Source organism: Tigriopus californicus, chromosome 6 (assembly GCF_007210705.1).
Source record: "Tigriopus californicus strain San Diego chromosome 6, Tcal_SD_v2.1, whole genome shotgun sequence".
NCBI lineage: Eukaryota > Metazoa > Arthropoda > Copepoda > Harpacticoida > Harpacticidae > Tigriopus > Tigriopus californicus.
In genome coordinates this window covers 2,803,102-2,827,874 of record NC_081445.1, presented here as the reverse complement: position 1 = coordinate 2,827,874, position 24,773 = coordinate 2,803,102, and the positions used below count along the sequence as shown (strand labels likewise).

Below are 24,773 nucleotides of genomic sequence, written 5' to 3'. Positions count from 1 at the left end.
ATCCTTTTACATACAAATGATTGTTACTTACAGACGATTGTAAGATTGCCTCAAAAGCTTTGCAATTTTCACAACTGTCAAGCTAGAAACGCAAAAATATCGACAACAATCTATTTGGAGGTCCAAAAAAGGAAAAATAGTTTGTTTTTTTGGTCCTTGCAATGACATCATTTCAAATTAGAATGAAATTACAGTTTCTCCATTGAAAAAGGGAACATATCACCTCAATTTCGTTACTTTTGCCTGAGCTTTGGTAAATTGATTGGAGGCAGTGGAAAGTCGAACGGATTGCATTTGATACAAAACCCAATCCGAAATTATGGAAACTCGCTATGAAATCGGCTCCTCTCAGAACTGTTTTTTTGTCTTTCCAAACCATATTGTTGAGCCCGATAGTCAATTGTTTCTTTTTGTTCTCCATGTTCGGGTGTGGTTATTACCATCTAAAAGGTCTGGAGAAAGTCTTGGTCTCCAGAAAATTGAAAACAAGAATCATTTCCAAGACCAATTAGTTTTGGCTCATTTTCTACAAAACTACGGCCTCACTGAACGCAACAAACGAAGACTGACAACATTCTCACACCAAAATTAATCTCTCAACCTCGAACTCGATTCTGCAAACGATCTTATTCTTCACGAATTGATGCAATTGAGCGTTTTGAGCGCCGTGGAAGGCGGTGCCATGGCTTTTCAAGCTGAACAGGAACGCCTCGAACGCGCCGAATTGGAAGTAAGTCTCTCCTGCTGTACATGGCCCTTGATCAAGGATCCGCATGGTTTCAATCTATCGTTCTAGGCTCCGGATTGTCAAGCCTCGGCTAGCGTGTACGCCCAACTCATGCTAATTTACTGTCTTCAGAATGATCTGTGAGTCGATTTATTTCGCTGTGTGGACATTATTCTGACTGAGGGCTATTTATTTCAGCTTTCAGGCCAAGCTGTTGTGGAAGCGCCTGTCGGAGGAGACCAAACGCGAGCACGCTGAATTGGCGCAGATTTGGACGGTGGTCAAGGCACTCATTCAGGGGGACGGACCGGCTGCCTTTCGCGCTCTGAATCCCACTCCCGCTTTGCCCACTTACACACAAGATCTGGCCCAAAAATTGATAGGTAAAGAATAATTACAAGGTTTTTAATGTTATGTTTGAGCAAGAGTTTACAGATTTGAATGATTTTTTTTTTAAACAGTATTAATTTGCTTCAATAGGTGTAGTTCACAGACAGCTTTGTTTGACCCCCTTTTTATGTTTGAGCTAGCTTTCTTTTTAGCAATCTGCCCAAAGTTTTGGTTGCAGCAAAAGGACAATTTTTCTGAAATTAAACTTCATAAAAATAAAAAAAACAGAAAATCGTGCAGTTCATTTCAAATGTTCATTTAAAAATTGTTTTATTTTCTTTCTTGATCAACAATTGCAAGTATGAAAGGAGTTGCTTGAGAGGGAAAGTTCAAACAAACACGTCTTAAACTAATCACGTTTGTGAAATAGTTGTCGTTGTGCACATCTCCCATTCACAATTAATGGTTCATCTTCATCTACCAGAATCCAACTACTTGTCAATAAACAACTGCACTATTACACAGGCCCTAAGTCACTTTGATGCCTTTATTGGTTTTGTTCAGTTTATGTTGGACACTTATCCTCACAATGCTCTAGGCCAGATAATGCAGAAAAATAAAAATAGGCTACAACTCATTGAATGTTGAAACAAAACTAACCCTTCAACCGACTAATAGCACCTTTCTGTCAGACATGTGATACTTTTGATCATAAAATATTTCTTAAAATGTTTCCTTTTCGTATGAAATATGTTTCATCATAAGGCTCTGTTGCATCTGTTTCAGCCAATCTCCGTGCCAGTAACATGGAAGCTGTGGCCAGATCTTATGCCTCCATCAGTCTGAGCCAATTTGCTGTCATGGTTGGCTTGACAGAAGAGGCTGCTCTGGCCTTGGCCCTCTCTCAATCAGGTTGGCGGCATGATCCCACTGAGGGTGCCCTTTATCCACAAGAGCCCCCACGCTCAGCTCTCAGTCAGACCCCATCACAGGCCCAACTCCGACAACTTACCAACTTTATGTCCTTCCTAGAGAAACAATAAGTCACACTGACCCCACCAATTACTGGAAAGGCTAAAGGCTTCATTTTTTTTTCCATTCAATTAAACGTGTTCAGATCTTTTTTTGCCTCATTTTTCCAAATCAATACTTGTACCTGTCATAGCGCTACCAAACTGGAATAGCTCTTGGAATTTTGCAAACATCAAACTGACTTCCAAGAGAGTTCAAGAGTGTTTTCTTTCTTTGTCAAGAGTGCCAGGTATAGTGATACTCAGAGCTGTTAGAAAAAAGCTGCAAAGAGGGCAAAAAGGAGGATAATTATCTTTCCATTTAATCTTTTTAAATAGATTTATCAAAAAGTATGAGAGACTAAAATATTGTGGTGGACAAAAGTGCAAAAGTACAGAAAAAGGGTGCACTCTATTTAATTATTATATTTTGCTGAATCGTTACAACAGGTCTTATTTCTCCCTTCAAGTGTGCTTGGAGCCAAAACGCAAATGGGTAATATGTACAAGGTTACTGGAGCAACCTAGTACATCTGCTGTGAATGAAAACACCTTGTCAGTATGAAATTGAGCATAGCAATGCGTTGTTGCTTAAGTAAAGCATGAAGTACTCTCAGTGTATGAATGTTGTACTTGACATTTTGGCCATTTATTGCTTCAATTTGAATGAGAAAGCTGCAGAGATAAAACTAGTGTAAAAAAATACTGCAGATTTTTTGCAAACATTTTTTGCTTTTGCACACAAAAAAAAGAAGGTTGACTACCAGTTGTGCCTCAAACCGGGTCTTTTCTTTTATTCGTGACGCTTTATTTTCATTTTGTCAAGCCTCAATGAATCAAAGTTGCACCACAAAGGCTAATACCCGTGAAACGATGTCAATCTTGAGAAGAAAAATGCCATGAAGAATGGTTGATATAAAGTTGCGAAATAAGGGAAAAGTTGCCATTGATTCAAAAAAGTTGCCATTTGTCTAAAAGTGACACTCAAAGTTGCCCTCTGGCAACTACGTGACGGTTCCGAATCCAAGTTACGTGCTGACCGCAGGGATGAGAAAACATTAAAAGCCATGTTTGACCAGGTGGCAGAAAATGGTGGCTGAAAGTGGCAGAAATTCCTTCAAAGTGGATTTTTGCCAATCAGGATATAACTTGGATTGGAAATGATTAAAAGCCATTTTTGGCCATCTGGCAAAAAATGGTGGCAGAGAGTGGCAGAAAGTCGTTCAAAGTCAAATTTTGCCATCGCTGGCTGACCGGCATCAGAATGTAATGGGAACGGATACCAGCAATCCCGTACCAATTGGAAATGCAAATGCCAATTAGCGGGTTTTGGTTTGCTAGAGNTGGTGGCAGAGAGTGGCAGAAAGTCGTTCAAAGTCAAATTTTGCCATCGCTGGCTGACCGGCATCAGACCGCTTGTAATGGGAACGGATACCAGCAATCCCGTACCAATTGGAAATGCAAATGCCAATTAGCGGGTTTTGGTTTGCTAGAGGATTGGGATTGAAGTAGTGGAGTATTTTTTTTTTCAATCTGTGGATTTGACATAACCATACCATGGGGTGTACCACTCTGTGTGTTAGGTGCAAAATGAAAAACAAGAACAAAATATGACACGTTTCCATTTTTGAGACATTTCTTACAACTGAACAAGTCCTTTGTCCGTCATCCATACTGTCGAGGCCATCCATCGAACATGGCACTTTCAGAACGTTTGGCTGGTTTTCGCTCTCCGGTAAAGCGAGCTCTGATCCTGGCTGATCCTCCACCTTCTTGCACGGAGCAATTGTCACAGAGCAGAAAATCAACAGAAAGTCGAACCTTGTCAGCTGATCATGAAAAATGTGGTACTTAATAGCTGCCCAGTGTTCGTGACAAAACAATATCCGCCGCTCATCCTTCTTCCTTCAACCCGCTTCGACCCTTGCATCGTGCTTCGAATCGAGTCCCCGAAAGAATTGGCAGTCAGGCCCATCCCTTTCTCTTGTTAAACGCGCCCGTTGGTTGACGTATCACCCATAGGATGCCGTTGGTTCCGTCAGTGGAACCCATGCAAATCGACGCCGAGGATGGCAACGAGAACATGGGCGAGTTCCGAACGCCGCAGGCCCAAGACCCCTTAGCCGGTGGAGGCGGAGGAGGAGGTGCGCCTCAACCGCCCTTGGCCATGGTCGAGAATCCCACCCTTGACCTCGAGACCTACGTTCAAGGTAGGAACCATGGGAACCCTAATCACGATGTGATCAGGCACCTTGACGAAGAAGTTAATCCAGTTAGGGTTCAAGACATGTGTGTGTGTGTATTTGTCACACATGAGGCAAGTTTTACCATTAGTGATGTTATTGCAATAACAATCAGTTTTCAACCATGCTAAACCATGAAAGAGTGGAAATGGTACCAAAACTAAATTAACGGTGAGGACGCTTAGTAAATATAGTGTAACATCAACATAGGCACAGCACAAAAGTTTTCACGAGGACACAGAACAATAGAGTGGCACTGTGGGAGACGAACCCCTGAAAATGTGTTGGTCCATCAAACCAAGAAAATGGTAAGCCAATAATTTGGCTATTCATTCCTTTTGCTGGGGAGTAGCTTTGTCTGAGGAAGAGATTAGTATTAATATTGACCAGATATGACTTATTATCACGTCTCCAATGAGCTGCTCACGGCGATTGAACTTGACTTTCACATTCAAGGTTAGAATTGCAGGATTGGCCGTCCATTTGGGTATTTTTCGCTTCAAATAGTAAATAAACAAACCGTATTTTAATGAATTGCAATAAGGTCAGATTGCCGTATTCGTTTTCTTAAAGTCAATGCAGTAAGACAGTTGACTTAGGTGTGATATTAAAGGATGCCTCTTTAGAATTGATTCTTTTTGTAGCAATGTTTCAAAAGACCCTAGTTTATGTATAATTTAACCCATAGAAATTTCATTTCAATTTATCAACTTTCATCATGACTTTATCTATTACATTTGAGACATCACATGCTCCATGACAGTGCTATTTATTAAAAACCTAGTTTGCCTCAGTTTTAACTTCGAAACCTCCAGTGTGTTCGAGTGACAGAAACAATGAACAATAATAGACTAATCGAGTTTTGAGTCTATTTGCATTTTTAAAGGAACTTACGCAAATATTATATATCCTTTCATATACCCTTTCATGTAACTTTCGAAAAAAAACGACAAGAATCAAATTGAAAGCCAATCAAAGTTATGACAAAAATCGATGCAATTGGGCCATGAATCTTTAATGTTCTTGTTTAAATGCTCAAATTTATTTAAAAAAAGAGCAAGATTACAGAAAGACTCTCGGACTATACCTGCATGTTCCCTATTCCTGGCACATGGCGTGACGAAGTTATTAGTAGACAAATGGATATATACTTCATTGCTCTTGGGCACGAAACCGTTCAATTGCAAATAAGTCTCTTTAGGTTATTCCGGATTGGCTCGCTTATCCCGTTTGATGTTCGTGGCTCAGCACTGTCCCTGTCTCCGATTGGAGGCCTTGAAGTTGGCCCTTCAATACGTGATGAGCACCTACAACACCCAAATGTACGCCCAAATTCATCGCAAGCTCGTGGAAGCTCACGTAAGGTCACATGTGGGCCTTCCTTCAGCGACCTTGTTTTTTTATATAGGTTCTCTTTTTGGGGTCGTCCCGTTTAGAATGCTTTGAGTGGACCGGGTTCGGATTCGGGTCCAAATGCCAATCTGCCGGATTTGGCTGCCGGTTCCTCTGCTTTGGAGAAGATCCCTCCTTTGGATCAAGTGTGGATGGACCAGAAGGCCAAGAAGGCCGCGCTCAAATTGGAGAAGCTGGATACGGACTTGAAGAACTACAAGAGCAATTCCATCAAGGAGAGCATTCGTCGCGGTCACGACGACCTCGGAGATCACTTCTTGGACTGTGGTGACCTCAGTCACGCCCTCAAATGCTACTCGCGAGCCCGGGACTATTGCACGTCCGGTCGTCACGTGATCCAAATGTGTCTGAACGTGATCAAAGTGTCGATCTACCTGCGCAATTGGTCGCACGTGATCTCCTATGTGAACAAGGCCATGTCCACGCCCGAGTTCTCGGAGGGCACCATGAAGGGCGTAGATAGTGCTTCCATTGCCACGCGACTTCATTGCGCCTATGGGCTGGCGGAGTTGGCCAATGCCAAGTACAAAAGCGCGGCCAAGCACTTCCTCAATGCCAATTTGGATTATTGCGACATCCCCGACATGATGTCAGCCCAGGTCAGTTCTTGTTTCTTCTTTTTTTTGCGGATTTCCTTATACCCCTTTTGCCATCTCCACCAGTTCAAGATGATGGATTTATCATTCCGTTTTAGCTCCACATTTTTTTTAACCAATATCTGATCTGACCAGCCTTTGAATGTAAGACTGATCAGGAATTTTGATCAATAACTTGTCTCAATCTGATTTGAATCTTGCCCACGGATATTCTCTATGAATATTTGAGGGAACCAAATTGTACAATGAAAGAGCCCCAAAACGAAAAGAAGAGGGCTTCATTGTTCTAACTAGCCGGGATTTTCATGATAGTGTATGTTCCAGTTTTTCAACGCAATGGGATAGGTAGAGGACAAAATAAGATTCAAATTAAAATCACCTGTTGAGGTAGCAATATGTAAAAAAACAAAGTAGGAACCCGAAGAGAGAAATATTTTATTATTGTTCTGAGATTCCAAATCCCTCAAAAAGTACACCCAGGCTGGTTATCAAACACTGGACAGAGACGCATTCAAAGTGCAAAATTGGACTATTTTTATTCTTTTGGTATGGTTTGATTTTTCACGGCCTTTATTGACTGCAACAAAGAATGAAATGCCTGGTACTACCAACCACTTTTTATAATCTATTGAATTGCATTTGGGACCAAGAAAGCGAACTTACCCACGGAAGACCTCATAACAACAATGAAAAAGCACACACGATCAGTAGAAAAGCCATTTTGTTCACCAAAAACATGCGTTGCTAAGTCATGAAACCACTTACCTAAACGAGTTTTTTGATGAGGAAGACCCACGAGGTAATGTAGCATTTGGCCACAGAACGGGGTTTTTTGGCACTGGATTAAATCAGCCTGACGTTATTGATTTTTTTAAGATGCTATTTGGAGACATGAACATGAAGCGGACAAACTTAAGATTTGCATAAGCACTTACTTGTCTTCCTAACATTCAAAGTTTTGATCTGCAAGGCTTGTTGATAATTGCGGTTACTCAAAACCCAGAATGTACTTACTGTATTTAGAATCATGTCAAGATTTCGACTGGTTTCTCGCAATGAATAGTTATTCAAAACAATAAAATGGACATTCAAATTTTGTCCAGCCTCAATCATGAAACGCCCGGTAAGGGAGAAAAAATGTTTCGAGGTTAAAGCTTTGTGGTCAATTGATTTCTGACAATGCCGGATTACAGTAAAAAGATTACTAGAAAAAGATTTGCTAGTCTTGGCTATCAGCAATAGCGATTTATAGCGAATAGTGATGCAGATGCAAATCAGTTCTGTATTTGAAGTTGAACGCTCAGCAAGGCATTTAATCTTCACTTGACGTACGTGACTCGTCGAGGCGTTGGAAAAAAGCTGCGTTTACGTCTCGTTTACGTCTCCCAGCTGCCTTACAATCACGAAATGTCATCTCGCACTCTCTATAAAACACTACAAAAGCTTCCTTGACTCATGTAGTGACTCCGTGGCGCAATGGTAGCGCGTCTGACTCCAGATCAGAAGGTTGCGTGTTCGAATCACGTCGGGGTCAGCCCATGTTCATTTTTGTCTGTTCCAAAACCTGAGCCCTGAAGTTCATATTTTGTATTCCAGAATGTGGGAACGTACGGAGGTTTGTGCGCCTTGGCCACATTTGATCGATCTGAGTTACAGCGTCAGGTCATCTCTTCGTCCAGTTTCAAGTTGTTCTTGGAACTGGATCCTCAATTGAGAGAGGTGAGTCGTCCGGCAGATAGGTACGCGTGTTCTAAGGTTTGAACGGTGTCTTGATTCCGGTGGTCTTGCCATTTCAGATCATCTTTAATTTCTATGAGAGCAAATATGGCAAGTGCTTGAAACTGTTGGAGGAATGCAAACCCAATCTCATGCTGGATATCTACTTGGCATTCCACGTGTCCACGCTCTACACGATGATCCGGAACCGCGGCCTCGTACAATACTTCAGGTAAAGTTTGCCAGTAGTCACTCTGGATTGGCCAAGAGCCTTCCTTATTCAAATCTCCCTGTACAGCCCGTTTCTATGCGCCGATCTCAAACTCATGGCTTCGTGTTTTAACACCACTCTGTTGGATTTGGAAGACGAATTGATGACCCTCATCTTGGACGGACAAATCCAGGCCAGGATCGACAGTCATAACAAGGTAGAACAAACAATTAGCCAAGTGTCTTTTCGTGGTATGCATGTGTTGGCTTGTGGAGAAGAAGAAAGTGTTCGGACTCTAGACTTGGCCTTGCACTGATACTGTTCTCCCAAAATAATGTTTCCTCGAAACACCCACACTTGAACACTCCCAGAACAAAAGATCCATTCTTGGGACTACACATGGTGGGACAGTCCAAATTTGCCCTGTGGATTCGTTTCGATGATATGTAGACCCTTCAAATGTTTGTTTGCAGGCCTTGTACGCCCAGGACGTGGATCAAAGAAACGCCACTTTCGAGAAGGCCATAGAAATGGGTCAGATGTATGAGAGGCGTGCCCAGCTTTTGGTGTTCCGGTCAGCCCTTCTGAAGAATAATGTCATTGTTAAGACCAATTCTCGATCTTCCAACAATGAGCAAGGCGATCCTGTTGTGAACTAAGAGACCTTTTCTCTCTCTCTCTCTCCTTGTCTACCCTTGATACCCATGATAATTGGGTGGTAATGAACGATCCAAAGTGTGAAATAAAGCAAAACAATCTGGTTCGGTCTGGATGTATTTTAAACTTAGGGTCGGATTTCGTTCTTTATTTTTGTTTCTTTCTTTTTTATTTGATAGAGACACTTACAATGATGACAAATACAGCAGGAAGGAGGTTGGCACGAATTGAAAAATAGAGACGGCTCGAGTGTTTCTGATTGGACCGAAACCGCTTGGGCATTGAGAAAATGTAAAATCCAACAACTAAAGCATTCATTTCATAAGAGATAGGGTACATCACAGACAAAGTGAGTAATAGATCGTTCTAAAAAAGCAAACTAATACTGGAGGTGACTAATAACATTTAACGAAGATAATCTTGCTTTTTTTGCTTTTTTCCCTTGTTCCTTTTGGCTTGCCTCGTCACAGCTCTCCCTGTCCACTTAAGACTGTTTCCATTTACCAGACTTCGCATTTGTCCTCCGGGTTCATGGTTGTCCCGGGTTTGCAATGAAACGCTTCCGCAAATTCCTTTGAATTGGACAGAACGCCAATGACTCGAAATTTGGCGGGAGAATGCGGGTCGTCCAAAAGCTGCAGCTTCTTAGCCTGAGGGGTCTGCTTGGAGCACCACACTTGAGAAAACGAGAGGAAGAAGAGCTGATTGTGAGTAAGGTTGATTCCCGGAAGAGGCTGCTCATGTAGTGTCTCCCTCTCGAGCCACCGCTGGTAGGCATAGTAAGCTGTTTTGAGGCCGCCGTTGTCGGCAATGTTCTCGCCCAGTGTTTTCGTGCCACTGATGGTGTCTGTGCTTCCCAAATTGTAGGTCGAGTATTGGTGCTCCATGCAGGAGGTGCGGCGCTTGAACTCGAACAAGGTCTTGTTGTTCCACCAATTCCGCATGTTGCCTTTTTCGTCATATTCCCGACCTTGGTCGTCGAACGCATGTGAAAGCTCGTGACCCATCACCACGCCCATAGCCCCGTAGTTGAGGCTCCGAGGGTAGTCCAGGTTGAAGAAAGGTATTTGCAGGAGGCCCGCTGGAAACACAATCTGATTCTTCGTGGGCGTGTAGTAGGCATTGACTGTGGGCGGTGACATGCTCCACTTGGTTCGGTTCACTGCCTTGTCCAGCTTGGCCAAGTTCTCCCGCAAGACGTAGTCGTGGAAGCGAAGATTGTTTTTGAAGTACTCGCCGGCGGCCACACTCAAGTTCTCATATTTCCGGTTGAGCGAGGTTTCCTCCAAGATGAAGTCGGGGTAGCCAATCATGTCCGTAATAGCATCCGCCTTCTCTAAGGCTGCCACCCGAGTCTCCTCGTCCATCCATTTCAGGGTCTTGAGACGCGTTCGAAATGCCTCCTTGACTCCGTCAATCATTTCTTGAGCCTCCGGCTTGGACTTGACGTCAAAAGAGTCCCGAATGAACATGGCCCCAAGGGCAAAACCCATGACAGAGTCCGTGTCACTGACGCAGACCCTCCAACGCTCAGGAAAGCTCTCCTTGCCCAAAAGAGCCTTCTCTAGCCCCTTGCCTGTTTGGCGGTAATCCTTAGAGAGTGCGGTGCGGTAGGTCTTGACCACTTGCATGACCATATAGTTCTCAAGATCCAAGCGGAGCGAGTCATTGGTCATGTAGGTGTGAATGAGTTTGGTGAGATTCCGTAAGTAGGTGGGAGCATAAACAATAACTCTTTCCTTGGCAGAGATCTTACGACCGACCTTGCCGAACACGTTGCTGAAGAACGTGGTCCAGTTCAGGAATGCGGCAATCTTCTGCAGCTCACCTACAGTCATGTTGTGGTAGAGGGTCTCCTCGCTCCTCCTTTGGTCACTAGGAATGGTTATGTTGGCCAATTGAATCTCAAAATCCACGACTCCTTGGGCTCGTTGTCTGATGGCGTCCTCTCGCGGTTGAGGGATGCTTTCGATCTCTTCCTTATCCTTGATCAACAGAATTGCTACCTCAACAATCATCTCCCGGAATGCCTCCAACACAGGCTTGGACGAATTATCGTGTAGATTGTAATATTCTCTGGCTGGGAGGCTCAAGCCTCCTTGGTCAATCTGGATCACATGAATGGAAGAGTTCTTATCGTCCTCCCCTACACTCCACGTGAAGAACCCGGAGGCTTGGAAATCATGTTGCAGGTATTGAAGTCGGTTTTGAAACGTGGCGATGTTTTTCATTGTTCCAATCGGAGTTTCGTCCATAATTGGCCACCCTCCAATCTTAACCGAGTCCACGAGCTCCAGCAGAGGTTTGCCTCTTTCCTCTTCCAATTTACCTTCATCATCCATGCAGGATTGATAGTAGTCATGGGCTTTCAGCTCAGCCGCACTCATATTCGCAGTGGTTGGGCCCTCCAAGGCATTTTTCATCACAAGCTGGTTGCCTTCCCATAATTTTTCAAACATACTCCACGATGTGCGGCCATCTGGAATCGGGTTGAGTCGTTCCCATCCCCCACAAGCATACTGATAAAAATCCTCGCAAGGATCTTGAGCGAGGTCAGCTGTGGACAAGATCGTCCCCGCCACTTTCACGCACTCCTCAGTCAAGCACAGAGTCTTGGGTGGTTCTGGGGTCTCTGTCACTGGTGTTGCATTGGATTGCTTGTTGTGTGACAGATAATAGAGTTGTTTCCCGGAGGCGTTGTTGGACACTATCACCACCATAATCACACTGAAGAGAGTCAGGATCAGACACACTATGATCAACCCTTTCTCCAGCCCAGACCTCGAGTGCCAATATGAAGTGGACCCCAAATGGTACCGGATGGTCGAGTCCACAAACCGGACATGCCCGCCATCCGGTGCCTCACACAGTCTATCAGAGCCCACCGAGGTCACGTCTTCATCCATAGGAACCTCATCATCTTGCCTCTTATACTGGGCCGAACCCAGCACCATTGTCAATCTGTTGAAGACCCTAAACACTACCGAAGAGGTCTAGAATCGCCCATGAAGTTGATCACTTCGACGACTTTCCCACTAATCTGATGTTAATAGCGCCTTCAGATAACGAGTCCACCCTAGGATTAAGCTTGGTCATAACAAGGTCTCGAGACTCTGAATTGCGCCGCTCTTCCACGATACTTGAACAAACATACCACTCACTGTTCCGCAATTCAACGAGCTCCTCTGGATTTCAGCTGACTCTTCTCCTCCTCCTTGAGGTCCAAGTTCCCTTGAGACGAAAAAGATTGAGAGCGGCAGAGAGAGGCGTACTAATGTATAACAAGGAGAGCCCAGAGAGAGAAGGAGAAAGAGAGCACCAGACTCTTCCACTTCTTCTTCTTCCACTTCTCTCATTTCTTCTCGACTTTGTTCCAACTCGGAACCTGATCCAAGGCTTCCAAAGTCTCTCTCTTTCTCTCATAGTGATAGTTGGGACAAAGCGAGAACCCCTGTCCCATAGAGGGGAAGGAAAGCATTGTCCCTATAAAAGGGCAATGTCGCTCACAATACCTAACAAATGCGAGCGATGCCATATGGTTGGGTTCCATTGTGATTATGGCATGGAAACGCTTTGCTCTGCCACCATTACACTAATTAGTTAATGGCTTCAGGCGACATATTTTTCTTGCTTTACATAATATAGAGAAGTGCGGATATCAGAGCCCAGATTTTTTAAAGTGAAAATTAGATCGAGACAAGATCGTGCTATGTAACGTAAGCTGGATCTTTTCTCGATGTAAGATTCACTCTTTTGGAGCAAAAAAAACTGGTCTTTGCTTTCTAGGGGTGTAGTAGCTTAACAGATACGATTTTGAAACCCGAATAGAGGTTGATTTACTGTTTGCCACCTTTTCCAGTTGACTTACTACCTTTTTTATTTGTTTTTTCACGGCCTTTACCAAGCCCCAGTCCAATCACAAATAAAGGATAATAATTGGTCTATTTGTTTGCACTTGAACTTTCTACGTTAGTTGGTCAACCATCGAATTTGAGCCAATTTAAGATTGATGTGGAATGCTCGTCAAAACAAAATGTCCAAATTTGACGTGATTGTATACCCAATTCATAGTTTTTAACAAAAAAAGAGCAACAAATTCATGTTCACTCAAAAGTTTTGCGTAATGACGGAAATCATTAATTAATTTTGCCGGTTTTGCCTACGGGCGGAAAAAATATGCAAGACATTCAAATAAAACAATATGATTCTGGTTGGTTAGCACACGGACTTACCGAGATGTGAACTGAGAACCGTGAAAACGTACACTATCAGAGACCTTTCGTACCTTCTCTGAACACTGTACAGTCTCAACTTTTTTAGTCTCTCCCAATACAAGAGCTCTCTCATTCCTGTGATGTTCCTAGTGAAACATCTTTCGACTTGTTCGACCTTTTGCAAACCTGCTGAACTCCTTGGAGCCCAAATGGTCGAGGCATATTCAAGATGCGGCTGAACAATCGACTTGTACAAAGTTAGCATCGTGATGCTATCTCTGGACTTACACGTGCGATATATCCAACCATACATTTGAAAAGCTTTACCAACTTTCAACAGGATATGCTCATCGAACTTGTCATTATTTTAGAGGACTACCCCTATTAAACCCCCTTTGAGCTAAGGCTCAGGTTTTTACGATATTTTTTGGAGTAAACACTACTTTTTTCCTACACATTTTTTAGGGCTTAGCAGGTATACCCCGCCGTTACGCGGATTATCCCGACTTTTTTTTTACTTGAAATCTAGTTGCAAGAATAGGCTCAATTGTGTCTCTTGTATCGATTTTGTTTCTTTCATAGATGAGACCTACTCAATATCTTTACCTCCATTATCTATGAGTGGAGCGTTCAATGGCATCGTCCAAAAATTCATTGTCAAAATGCCTACCACAAACTGATTTTGTATCAAATGTGTTGAAAGAGATACTGACAATACTATTATTAAGCCTCTGAGGTGGAGCAATGAAGATTAAAAAAAAGCATAGTACCAAAAATGGATACTCCCTTTATTAACTAGCTCTTGTGGTGTAGTGGTTATCACATCTGCTTTACACGCAGAAGGTCCCCGGTTCGAACCCGGGCGGGAGCTACAAGGCAACTGGGTATTCCTTTGTTGTGCATATGACCTGTATCCATTTTTGGTCCTCTCCTTTTTTTATCATCTTCATTGCTCCACCTCAGAGGCTTAATATTAGTATTGTCAGTATCTCTTTCAACGCATTTGATACAAAATCAGTTTGTGGTAGGCATTTTGACAATGAATTTTCAGCCTCTGAGGTGGAGCAATGAAGATGATAAAAAAGGAGAGGACCAAAAATGGATACAGGTCATATGCACAACAAAGGGATACCCACTTGCCTTGTAGCTCCCGCCCGGGTTCGAACCGGAGACCTTCTGCCTGTAAAGCAGATGTGATAGCCACTATACCACAAGAGCTGGATGACAATGCTGTTTTCAGCAATTTATCTATTTTTAACAAAACCTTTCGCATAATTTGTTTTGTTGGTAACTCAAGTTGGAAACATTTTCTTTCGTTCATGGTATGTCACGAGATGCTTGTGTAGCAATTTAGCTTTGACCCTCTTAATCACTGTGTTTGGGCTGCCACACAGGCTTGGGGTACAAAGTTGACTTTTTATTTAATTCGTCAAGAATACATTCGCGAGTTGTTCTCTCACCTCTACCAATGCTGCCTGATGGAAAGGGCAACATTGAAATAATTGTTCTTTGAATGGACGGACTGAAACGCAAATAATAATACAGTAAAAAAAAGATATTAGTGCAAATCGCATATAAGAGCACATCGGATATAAGAGCACAAACTCACGGCACCAAAGCTCCTCTTTTATCCGATTTCTACTGTAATACATCAAGCTTTTAGCCCTTCAGTGGCATTTTTGGCAACTTTCTCTTTTTTATGTCATTTTTGTATTGATGTGCTGCAAAAGCGTCTTTGAGCAAGTGTCTAGTTGTTTTACTGTTGTACGTATCTTATGCATGACAATTTGATTGCTTTGTTGACTAACTTGATCTTCATGGTTATTCAAAGAAAACATGAAAATCACAAGTGAATCATTAAATCTCCCTTATTCATTAAGCTCTAAACTTGCATGCAGTACATGGCTTAGGTTGCCATTTTCTTTTATGCTGAAAGTTTTTGTTTAGTTCAACTGGCATATCCTAGTGGATGAATGATAGCCGTGTTGCTTCTTTTATTAAGAGACTCTCTTTCGAGTCTCTTTTGTTCGTTTGGTTTTTCACGGGGTTTTCTAACCGTTGCAGGGAATCTAATCCCCAGTACTATTAAAATGAAAGGTTATAATTCGTCTATTTATTACCTTCAATCTTTATATGATATTTGGTCTACCAACGAATTTGAGTTGGCAGACCGAGCTGGTCCTTGAATAAAGTGTTGATCTGGAATGTTATCTAAAAATTTGTCCAAGTCTGACTTGAAAGATGCTACCGGATCAACAAGGCTTAGGTATTCCCTACGAATATTAGAGGGAAGCAAATTAGACAATGAAGGAGCCCTGCTACAAAATGTAAAGAAAATGCCACTTTTCGGTTTAGTTCTTGCCTTGACGTGGTTCAGTCCTGAAAAATCAATACCAACTTCTGATGGATGGAGTGCTCTTTGATAAAAGCATATTAAGATGTACGATAAGCTAGATTGTTCATTTCTTAGCCGTTTATGAGCAACGAACAGCCTTCCATCTTATCGCTTTGTGTTGAAAAATCCGCATAGATATTGATTCTTGGCTTGACATCAAGCAAGATGATAATGAGGTGAATACTCATGAGGTGCAAAATGACCAACTCAAACTTGAACATTGACCCGTTGACGCCGGGGAAACGTCTAACGTCTCATTCCACGGAAGTTGCGCAATCGTTTCTTCTTTATCTCACAACTCAGATTGATCATTCTTCACATCGTGTGCTTAGAGACTATTCCCCATGCAATACATTACAGCTGATACATTTGGGAATGTATTTTGAAGTGGTCGTATGAAAGAAGTTGAGCCATATTTTCTGTTCGGGATTTTGATATTGATTTGAGCATGGAAATGATTTTGATTGGCCATGCTGCAGTAACAAGCAATATGAAAAGTCCTATGATTTTAGTAGAGGAACATTTAGGGAAACATGCGGTTACAAGACAAAGCATTGAAAGTCATTTTATCCATCACCAGATATGGGGATGAAAATATCAAATGAGAATAGATTTGGTAACTACAGAGGAGTTTGAGATACTCAGCGGTAATTGCTCTGTGAAGCGAGCCAAGTTTTACTCTAACTTTAATTTTGGGTCATTTCCCTTTAAAAAATTGAATTTGAGCTCTATTTTACAGATTTACACGCTTTGCAGAGTCTATATTGTTGTTGTTACCTCCCTAGTAAAGTGAATATGTGAGGAATGTTCTAGACACAGAAGTAAGATGCGTGCATGGGCCGATGCAAATGTCCTACAACATTTGACTTGTTGATAAGACTCGCAAATAAATCCTTTTATAGACGCATGTTCTGCCTTTTTGAAATTGTAGAACCTGCTTTTGAAATAAACGTTTCAGATGTGTTCAAGTCTTCTTATATGGACTGTAATGATTTCCTAAACTACAAATTACCAATTTACTTAATTTATCTACTCCAAAAAAGCTGTACCATTATGCCCGAGGTACAACGTAAAATTCGCATTTTTATAATTGCGAGTAAAAGTCTTTGAGATCTGATTTGAAAAGCTAAAAGGCGTTCAAAGTGTATGGCGACAAAGTAAGATTGATCATTGTTTTTTTTTGCGGATATATTGAACGATATGGAGAATGTTTTTCCCAACACTATAAAAGACATCATATATGTATATCAGGAACAATTCTTGTCTTTACATTGATCCGATATCTGATCATGAAAAAACTCCAGATTTGACAAATTCAATGCATTTGGTTCAGGAAGCTTTGATTCATTCCCAAATCACTTGGTGATGGCAAGTCCCTGAGTAACCTGGATTTGTCCATAATATGCGGGATCACTTTTTTAAACATCGAAATGAAAGCACATTCCCACTCCTTAAGTCAGCCCACTAGTTGACCACCTCAAGAACTATTTTCATGTTTACATACGGTTTTACATTCGTGGTTTTCCATTCGTGGAATTGTCAAACATTTTCAAAGTAACCAAGAAGACATGTTCGCTTTATGAAGCGTCGACCGTGTAAGGCAGATGAAAATCTTTGCTTTCACGACCTAGGTGGGTGATTTATTCAATTCCGAGAACAACGCGTTACTCTGTGAAAGATTTAAACATTATACGTCATACTCATACTCGTACTTGCAGAAGAAAAACACATTTAAAGCCCCAATCACACAAGGTAATCTGATCAGTAAGGATTGAAGAGTCCTTCAAGTCGAACATGTCTTTGAAAGTTGCACTAACAACACTTTTTCTGATCGGATCCGTTTGGGCGGATTTTGACGTGATCTGTCCCGCGGACAACGAAGGGTACTCTTTCTACATGCCGGATCCCTACGATTGCTCCAAATTCTTCCAATGCGTGGGACTGACCCCTATTCATCTCCAGTGTCCCTACCCCTTGTTCTTCGACCCGACCGAGAATGTCTGCAATTGGCCTGAGGAGGTGGATTGCACCCCTCTGGACCCCCCCACCGAATACCCCACCGAATATCCCACTGATGGGACCACTGAAGCTGATGGGACCACCGAGGATGATTGGACCACTGAGGATGATGGGACTACTGAGGGTGATTGGACCACTCAAGATACCATGACCACGGAAGACAATGGGAACACCGGCAACACAACAGCATTGCCAGATGGCACATCGACGATCCCTCCCGAAGAATCTGACGGGGCCGCTCCTGACAATGTTGGAAACTTCTGGGGTTTTTAAGCCGCGTGAATAGAAGACCCACTTTCCAAATGCATAGGAGTCTTTTATCATTCATCATATCAATTAGTTTGGTGCCTCATAAAGCAGGAGGAAAACTCATGACCATCTTACTTGTGCCACATCACGCGGTGGCGAAGCAATGCGGCGGGAATTAGGAGCCAGGAGTCTTTCATGAAGCCGTCCGCCCGGCAAAACTCTGGCCTCCCTTTTCCTCCAGCGTGACTAAATTTTGCTTGACACCAAAAAGTCGACGCTGTTGCTATTTATTTAACGAATTCGTCTTTTCATAAACGCATTCTTGATTTATGAGTATTTGTACAAGGTCCTCATTTGTACGTTCGTCCCATTTGCAAGATTAAACACAAACTCGTATCTTTACCCCTATTGTTGTCTGGGTCACATGCACAAAAACGTCAATGCTTTACATAAATTTTGATTGGCAGTGTGTACTCTTAAGCAAGGGCCCTTTGACAAAGTCTAATATTGTCCAACGATTAGACTGTCATACGTTTTATGGAGACGTTCACACTATTTGAAGTTGAAATGACTCAATACATTCTTAAAACAATCATTTTCCTCCCAGACTGCTGGGTTCACGTCCTAAGACAAACAGGAGACAAACTCATTGCGAGGCCACACATCAAGACACTGATCGGGCCATGGATACCCTCTACCTTCCATTACAGTTACATTTGCGTCAAGTGGATACCATAGCACGAGCCAGTGCTTAAAACTCGGGTTCGATTCCGACCATTGGACTCCTCTTTAGAGTCCAAGCAAGCTAGCTAGCATCCACCATCTAAACCGGTCTCTGTCAGGAACAAAGACCAATCCTCGAATTTCTCGCAGAAACTGGTCACATCTCCTCCTCCATCAATACGGATGGCTCCGAGCCATCGGCTTCATTCTCAGGGTGTTTGAGAGCACCGTCCATTCCGTCAGGGGGAACTCCTACGTACAATAGATATACACGAACCGAGTCCAGGAACGGACGAGTGATTGTTCTCTCAATCCCTCTCTCTGTCTCTCTCTGTGTCTCTGAATGCTTTGGGTCCGGGTGAGTTGGAAGATTCATCTCCTCGCTCAGTCAGCCTCTCGGTGAGTCAGTCAGTCGGGTAGTTTTGTTCTCAATGGTGAGTATGGTGGACGGTATGTTGTTCTTCTTGGGCTGAGAAGGAACACCAAAAAGCTGAAGAAATCATACCTTGCATTGAGACGACTCTTGGCCAGTCAGTGAGTGTGCGAAACAGGCCAAAGCAAAGACGTGTTTTCAGGGATTGCCCCCCCCCCTCCCCTAAAACAACAGCTTCACTCTTCCCACGCCCATTGATTGACAGGCCCAGAGCCGATCCGACTCATTTGAAATAAAGCTTGAAATCCATTGTGACTTGTGAGATCCCTCGTGCGAAAAAATTGCGATATTAACACCAACGTTCTGGAGAATCGGACCTTCCACAACTCTACCGAAGCCAGTGGTAATAATGCATCGTGTAATGTGTATTGTCCAGAACAAGAAGGCTCCTTGTTCATATTCAATCTCAAGTTTTTAAGCAAACATACGACATTGATTGAGATTTTTATTTTTTACACTGGGCCCAAGATTTCGTGTTGTTGGGAATTAGTTTGACAGACCGTTGAGGCATTGGTAATGAAGGAAAGTCAGATGAAAGGGAAAAGGACGCCCTAGACAACTGTTTTGGCCTTTCCCCAAAATGGCCTGCGTTTTTTTTATTTTTCGAGCAGTTGCATTTTCACCAGAAAATTAAAGATGGTTGATAAAGATTTTCTTTAAGGCATCTTTATACGGAAAAAGGTGATTGGACGGGATCGTTCCTACTTTTAAAGTCCATCAAGTTATTTATCTTTTGAAGCCGACAAGCTATATTATTGAGCTTGTAAAGATATTGAATCTAGAATTCCATTTGCCAACAAAAAGCCGGTCTTTTTTGTCAAGGAATGAGTCAACTTATAATCTAGTCATAAATGGGCATTGGAAAACAAAAATGTTGCTAAATTGGTGGGCTACATAATATCAATGTTCATCCTTCGTGTCCAAATTGATCTGATATGTACCGTTTTGTCGCAAACAAATATAAATCAAAAAGTAGTTCAAAACTTTTATCTTCAGATCTCAATAGAACAAAGTTAAGATAGTATTTGAGCTGGAACTGAAATTTTGATTGATTTGGAATCATATCATATCCTCAATTAGACCGTTAGGATTTGTATATTGAAGTATAATTGAGTATGAATGTACGATTTTGGCTGAATGGAATACAGAACCAAACTATTTGCTAGCTCTTACTTGCATGTAAAATGAGCCCCATAATTTCACGTCTAGTGATCCAACGCCCATTTATGGATGAAGAAGAAGGCCAGATTTCAAGTACAAAACACCTTTGCATGAATTTACAAATGTTTCCAGTCCTGTCCCTCTGTCCTCAAGTCCTAAAGTACGTTCATGTTAAGGCCTAGCTAACGGAGCGACTCGTGCGTTTTAAAACGAGGATTTTTGCAGTCCGGAGAATTCAGGTTTTGGCCGTATCAACGCCAACCACCCACGTTTAACCACGTCCGTGTGTTTCGTGAGCTATTTGAAATTCATCTAAACTCCAGAAGGAAAGCTTAAATAAACGAAAATATAGCTCACAACAATTGGTAACGAGTTGAGCCCACCTTTGATTGCCAGTTGTCTCGGTGTTGGAAGATCGGCAACAATCTACAAGGAAAGCAAGTCTGCGCGTGAGGCATTAAAGTGTTCTCTTTCTCCTAATGAGATCTGTCAGCACCAATCCCATTGTTATGCGGTATCCTTCTTGACCGTTAGCTTTGGGGATTTGTCGCTGACATTTGCCTGGCAATGGAACATCATGGTTGGATGGAGGGACAGCATTGCAAAGCTTCATATGATATACCACATCCTGCTCCTTGGTTACAAATTCGGAACAATTATGTGGGGTGCATTTCTTTGAAAGTTTGACGTTGCACTTCAGAAAGGTGTGGCCGAAACTTTTGCCACATCAAGATTCTTTTTGTTTGACAAATTTAGTCTCGAAATGGCATTTGTGCGTGACTCAAAAAAGAATGTTGAAAACAGGAGTAGTGAATGAATGCATGAAAGAGTGTTAGTTGGGATTTCCTCTCAGATTGGTTGCTGCAAATCAAATTAGGATGGGATGAGGAACCCAATAACCTCTCTCTAACTAACTTATTAGTTCTATTCTCTGATTACAAATTGGAACCATGCCTCAAGAGACTCTGAACGGGAAAACCTGAACGATATTCACGTAATGATTCGGAGTATTAAATGCGTGTACACTCATTCTGTTGAAAGCATAGTTTTATAAAATATAAACGACTATATCAATTCACCGACCCTATTTGATTGTAGGTATTTCTATCCCATACGTATGCATAGGAAATATTTCAAGCAAAGAAATCCTGCTCTAAAACGCTGCGTAAACATTTCTCATTTTTTTTATAACTGACATAAATTTGAATTGATGACTCTGTCGGCCGGGCAAAATAAGAAACAGGATGGATGGTGTTCAAAGATGTACATACAGTAAACTTGATTGCCCGATTGAACGGAGAATTGATTATTTTCTCACCTTCCTCATTGCAGGTAAGGAAGGTGCGCGGCGTGACAGATCGATCTTGTTCGTCTCAGCATGGAGATCGTCCTCAGTGAAGTGGGCTTGGCCTTCATCTTTGGTCTCGCCGTGTGCATCGTGTTCTTTTTCGTCAATTGCTTCCAGTACACACTCGCGCCCAAGACCTACGATGACGCATTGAACGAGTTGAAGTCGAACGACAATCCAGGACAAAAGGGCTCGGGCAAGAAGAGCAAGAGCAAAAAGGTCAAACTCCACGGGATCACCAACGATGATGATGATGATTCCGACGAGGTGGTCGAAGACACCCTTCAGATGCGGTCTTCTATGCGTCGCTCCAGCACACCGGGACAACCCCGGTTCAAGCGGACCGAGAGCATCAAGAACGAGCACGTGGTCTTTGCCGATGAGATCGGACCCGCCAACGATCGACACGCCCCGGGTGTGGGCGAAGAGGTCGTGTACGAGATCGAGGGCATCTTGCATAACAAGGCCGACGAGATCAATATCGACCCCCATGGGGACGAGAAGGTGAAGAATGCCTTCGAGCATATTCAACCCTTGGACGATCTGGGATTGGAGATCCGTCGGAAGTCGCTACAGATCACACCGAGCGGGAGCCAATCCGGATCTCATCGTGGCTCCAGGTCGGACTTGAATCTGATTGGGCGCGAGTCCGACGACGACCATCAGAAGATCCTCCGATTCGCCGAGGCTGCTGCCGCCTCCGCCCAAGAGGATACGTTTGATTGCAAGAAGTTCAGCAAGACCTTGAGGAAGTCCGAGATGACCATTGAGGAAATCAATACCCTCATCGAGATCCTCATCCGGAAGGAGGAACAAAGCCAATGGGTCGACTCCTCGGGCAAGAACTCGATCCTGTTCCAGTTGCGAAAAGAGGCCGATGACCGCAAAAGAGAGGTCCTCGAGGCCAATGAGCTCACCAACTCACTTCAAGCCAAACTCAAACAGATTCGCGGCGAGTTCACCGAAGAGAAATCCACCCTGCTGAGAGAGAAACGCGACCTCGAGGAGGCCAAAGCCAACCTGCAGCGAGAGCTCGAGGCCTTGAGGCTCCAGAGGAACATGTCCAGTTCCTCGTCAGTCGAGGGGGCGAGTAGTGATCGGGCCAGTGCCAATAATGATCGATGGCTCCAAGAGATCCAGGAGCTGAAGGCCCAACTCAGAGACGAGAAGGAAGAAAACGGGGCCTTGAACAAATCCGTTCTGGAGCAACAAATTGTCTTGAAGACGGCCTTGAAGCAGATTTGTCCGGCCTTGGGGGTCGAGTACTGTGACGAGCATCAGAAATGGTTCGAGAGCTTTGTAGAGAAAATGAAGATGAATAGCGCAAACACATGAATGGCATCGCACTTACGATCAGATGATTGATATCAGCAATACGTGCATGTACGAGTGTAGGTACTCCCTTCCCCTTTGTAGCTTATTGACGGAGTGATTAGTGCTGATCAGAGACTGATACGCTTGCTAATACTTGACGAAGTCATTCCCCCTTCCTGATGCTATTACTAGGCAACTCATACGGATACATATTTGTAGGCATAACGAATGAACACATATTTTGATGTCATTAAAACACCTGAATCTCAAGCAGTCCCTTCCATCCATGGATTGATTCCTTAGTTAGTTAAGAGTGGAATATAGTGTAGGTAGAAGTTCCCAATTCTTTACGTTACTTCACTTTAGGTGGGGAGACGTGGCGCAATGGTTAGGGCAATTACCTGGCATGAGAGAGATCTCCGGTTCGATTCGCCTCTACAACATTTCTCAAAGAAATCCTTGAGCTGACAAATCCATACCTACAACCGACAACCCGACAGCCGATCTGACACGGATGCGCCATTACCCGTTGGAAACATGTATTGATTGATGTTCATAGTAACTTTGGCGACAACACTGCTGGAATGGTTGCGTGATATACGTAGGTTGCGTACATGTATCGTTACACATTTCCGATCATATGTTTTTGATCTCCAGTCTTCTTTGCGAGCGTCATTTCCATTCTGCTACTCTACGTCTTACCATAAAGACCTCCTTCCATACCACCCATCAACCAAATGCAACTTTATCTTTATTCGGTCTTTGGGATTATTCCGACTGCAAGCACAAAAAGGTAGTTCTTTGGCTTCAAGGTTAGAAATGTAAAAATTCCATTGATCTTTTGCTTTCAGCCTTCCACTACAAAATGGTCAAATTGAAGATCAACGAATTATTGTAATTTTTTTCCATTTTTCCTACAAAACATGATTTATAAGACTTGTGGTGTAAAGGAAAAGCGGTATCTCTCCCTCATTTTGATTTTTTTTTGAGAGTAATCAAACATTACAAACAACATGGCAACGTAAAATCTTGTATTATCGGTGATGTTGTGTGAAAAATTCCAATTATTCAAAGGAAAATGGATAAGTTTCGACAACAAACCCGGCTAGATATCAGAATGTCGTTGGCTCGAACAAGCTGGCAAAATGCAATGAAAAACAGATGCAATTTATCCATGGTGCAGGTTGTTGAAGCATCTTGTCAAGACTTGTCTGCATTTCATTTTTGTTCTCAAACCCAACTCATCTGTTGGGTTTCGCTCTTTTTACGGGGAGAATTCATTCTCAATTTCCCCGACCAGATTTTTTGGCTTAATGATCACAAGGCTTCGAACAGGGATTATTTTGATCAATCAAGGTCTCCCTTCTAATAAAGATTATTAACCCTATCACCTAATGGCTGCTTGACCCACCCATTATCAGAACTTCTGAACACATACTATTCAAAGTAATCAAAGTATTTCAGACTTGCAGCTGGATTTCTCTTGCTTTTCAATCGAGGGATAAGGTTACCATCCATGATGACTAGGGCGGGTAAAAACATTGCACTAAAAACGACCAAGTATTTAGATAATATTTTACTCGAAAAACCTGCAAATATTGAAAAAAATATTTATCACTAAAATGCATAAATATACAACTAGGACCTTGAGGCCTTTGAGCTTGGTCCGACAGTATTTTTTGCTTCATTTGCGTACTGAAGTCCTCGAGATGGAGAACAAAATATAACTCCAGTGTGACTAGATTGTTAGCTTCCTCAGGATGGGATTGATTTGACCTAAGAAGAAGCTAGGGAATCAATGCCCAGCTTGCTGAGTAGATTTCGCACCAATCAATCAATGTTCAACCTTTCCTCTTATTTGAGGGCGACTTGGAGTGGTTTTCAGGAAGTCTCCTATGTTCTTAAACAAATATATATTTCTCTTTATTCTATAATGGTCCTAATTCTACAAATTCACGTGTTTGGTTCCTTGAGTTGCCAAAATATGATAAAAATGTGCAAAATATTACCCATG

General features: G+C 42.6%; 5 protein-coding genes and 2 non-coding genes across 10 annotated transcripts; 6 read left to right on the top strand and 1 right to left on the bottom strand.

Annotated features, from left to right (window-relative positions):
• Positions 1 to 543: 543 nt before the first annotated feature.
• LOC131882853 (COP9 signalosome complex subunit 8-like) lies at positions 544 to 2,179 on the top strand. Its single transcript, XM_059230162.1, has 4 exons — positions 544 to 730; positions 797 to 867; positions 926 to 1,110; positions 1,844 to 2,179. Exons 1-4 carry the CDS (start codon positions 644 to 646, stop codon positions 2,098 to 2,100), a joined length of 600 nt encoding a protein of 199 aa, XP_059086145.1. The 5' UTR covers positions 544 to 643; the 3' UTR covers positions 2,101 to 2,179.
• Positions 2,180 to 3,906: 1,727 nt separating this feature from the next.
• LOC131881891 (COP9 signalosome complex subunit 1-like) lies at positions 3,907 to 9,033 on the top strand. Its single transcript, XM_059228882.1, has 7 exons — positions 3,907 to 4,277; positions 5,512 to 5,669; positions 5,747 to 6,322; positions 7,916 to 8,038; positions 8,116 to 8,267; positions 8,334 to 8,463; positions 8,720 to 9,033. Exons 1-7 carry the CDS (start codon positions 4,091 to 4,093, stop codon positions 8,903 to 8,905), a joined length of 1,512 nt encoding a protein of 503 aa, XP_059084865.1. The 5' UTR covers positions 3,907 to 4,090; the 3' UTR covers positions 8,906 to 9,033.
• On the top strand, positions 7,782 to 7,853 carry Trnaw-cca (transfer RNA tryptophan (anticodon CCA)). Its single transcript has one exon. It is a non-coding gene; the product is annotated as a tRNA-Trp (tRNA).
• Positions 9,005 to 12,117, bottom strand: LOC131881890 (endothelin-converting enzyme homolog). Its single transcript, XM_059228881.1, has one exon. The coding sequence runs from the start codon at positions 11,855 to 11,857 to the stop codon at positions 9,404 to 9,406; it is 2,454 nt and encodes an 817-aa protein (XP_059084864.1). The 5' UTR covers positions 11,858 to 12,117; the 3' UTR covers positions 9,005 to 9,403.
• A 1,798-nt stretch (positions 12,118 to 13,915) lies between these two features.
• Trnav-uac (transfer RNA valine (anticodon UAC)) lies at positions 13,916 to 13,988 on the top strand. The gene has a single exon. It is a non-coding gene; the product is annotated as a tRNA-Val (tRNA).
• Positions 13,989 to 17,245: 3,257 nt separating this feature from the next.
• LOC131881840 (peritrophin-1-like) lies at positions 17,246 to 18,116 on the top strand. Its single transcript, XM_059228818.1, has one exon. The coding sequence runs from the start codon at positions 17,307 to 17,309 to the stop codon at positions 17,802 to 17,804; it is 498 nt and encodes a 165-aa protein (XP_059084801.1). The 5' UTR covers positions 17,246 to 17,306; the 3' UTR covers positions 17,805 to 18,116.
• A 404-nt stretch (positions 18,117 to 18,520) lies between these two features.
• Positions 18,521 to 23,032, top strand: LOC131881839 (uncharacterized). Of its 4 annotated transcripts, none has more exons than XM_059228817.1 (2): positions 18,521 to 18,861; positions 21,430 to 23,032. In XM_059228817.1, the coding sequence occupies exon 2, from the start codon at positions 21,476 to 21,478 to the stop codon at positions 22,778 to 22,780; it is 1,305 nt and encodes a 434-aa protein (XP_059084800.1). In that variant the 5' UTR covers positions 18,521 to 18,861; positions 21,430 to 21,475; the 3' UTR covers positions 22,781 to 23,032. The 4 variants fall into 4 exon arrangements, with proteins under 4 accessions (XP_059084800.1, XP_059084798.1, XP_059084799.1 ...); XM_059228815.1 differs by having other exon boundaries at positions 18,521 to 18,902; XM_059228816.1 differs by lacking the exon at positions 18,521 to 18,861 and adding an exon at positions 18,911 to 19,294.
• Positions 23,033 to 24,773: the final 1,741 nt, after the last annotated feature.

Bases quoted from the DNA above. Each gene is read 5' to 3' on its own strand.
- LOC131882853 (XM_059230162.1), top strand. From the start codon at position 644: ATGCAATTGAGCGTTTTGAGCGCCGTGGAAGGCGGTGCCATGGCTTTT. The intron at 868-925 runs GTGAGTCGATTT...TATTTATTTCAG, and splicing joins TACTGTCTTCAGAATGATCT to CTTTCAGGCCAAGCTGTTGT. The intron at 1,111-1,843 runs GTAAAGAATAAT...CATCTGTTTCAG, and splicing joins TCTGGCCCAAAAATTGATAG to CCAATCTCCGTGCCAGTAAC.
- LOC131881891 (XM_059228882.1), top strand. From the start codon at position 4,091: ATGCCGTTGGTTCCGTCAGTGGAACCCATGCAAATCGACGCCGAGGAT. The intron at 4,278-5,511 runs GTAGGAACCATG...AAGTCTCTTTAG, and splicing joins CCTCGAGACCTACGTTCAAG to GTTATTCCGGATTGGCTCGC. The intron at 5,670-5,746 runs GTAAGGTCACAT...CGTCCCGTTTAG, and splicing joins GCAAGCTCGTGGAAGCTCAC to AATGCTTTGAGTGGACCGGG.
- LOC131881890 (XM_059228881.1), bottom strand. From the start codon at position 11,857: ATGGTGCTGGGTTCGGCCCAGTATAAGAGGCAAGATGATGAGGTTCCT.
- LOC131881840 (XM_059228818.1), top strand. From the start codon at position 17,307: ATGTCTTTGAAAGTTGCACTAACAACACTTTTTCTGATCGGATCCGTT.
- LOC131881839 (XM_059228817.1), top strand. From the start codon at position 21,476: ATGGAGATCGTCCTCAGTGAAGTGGGCTTGGCCTTCATCTTTGGTCTC.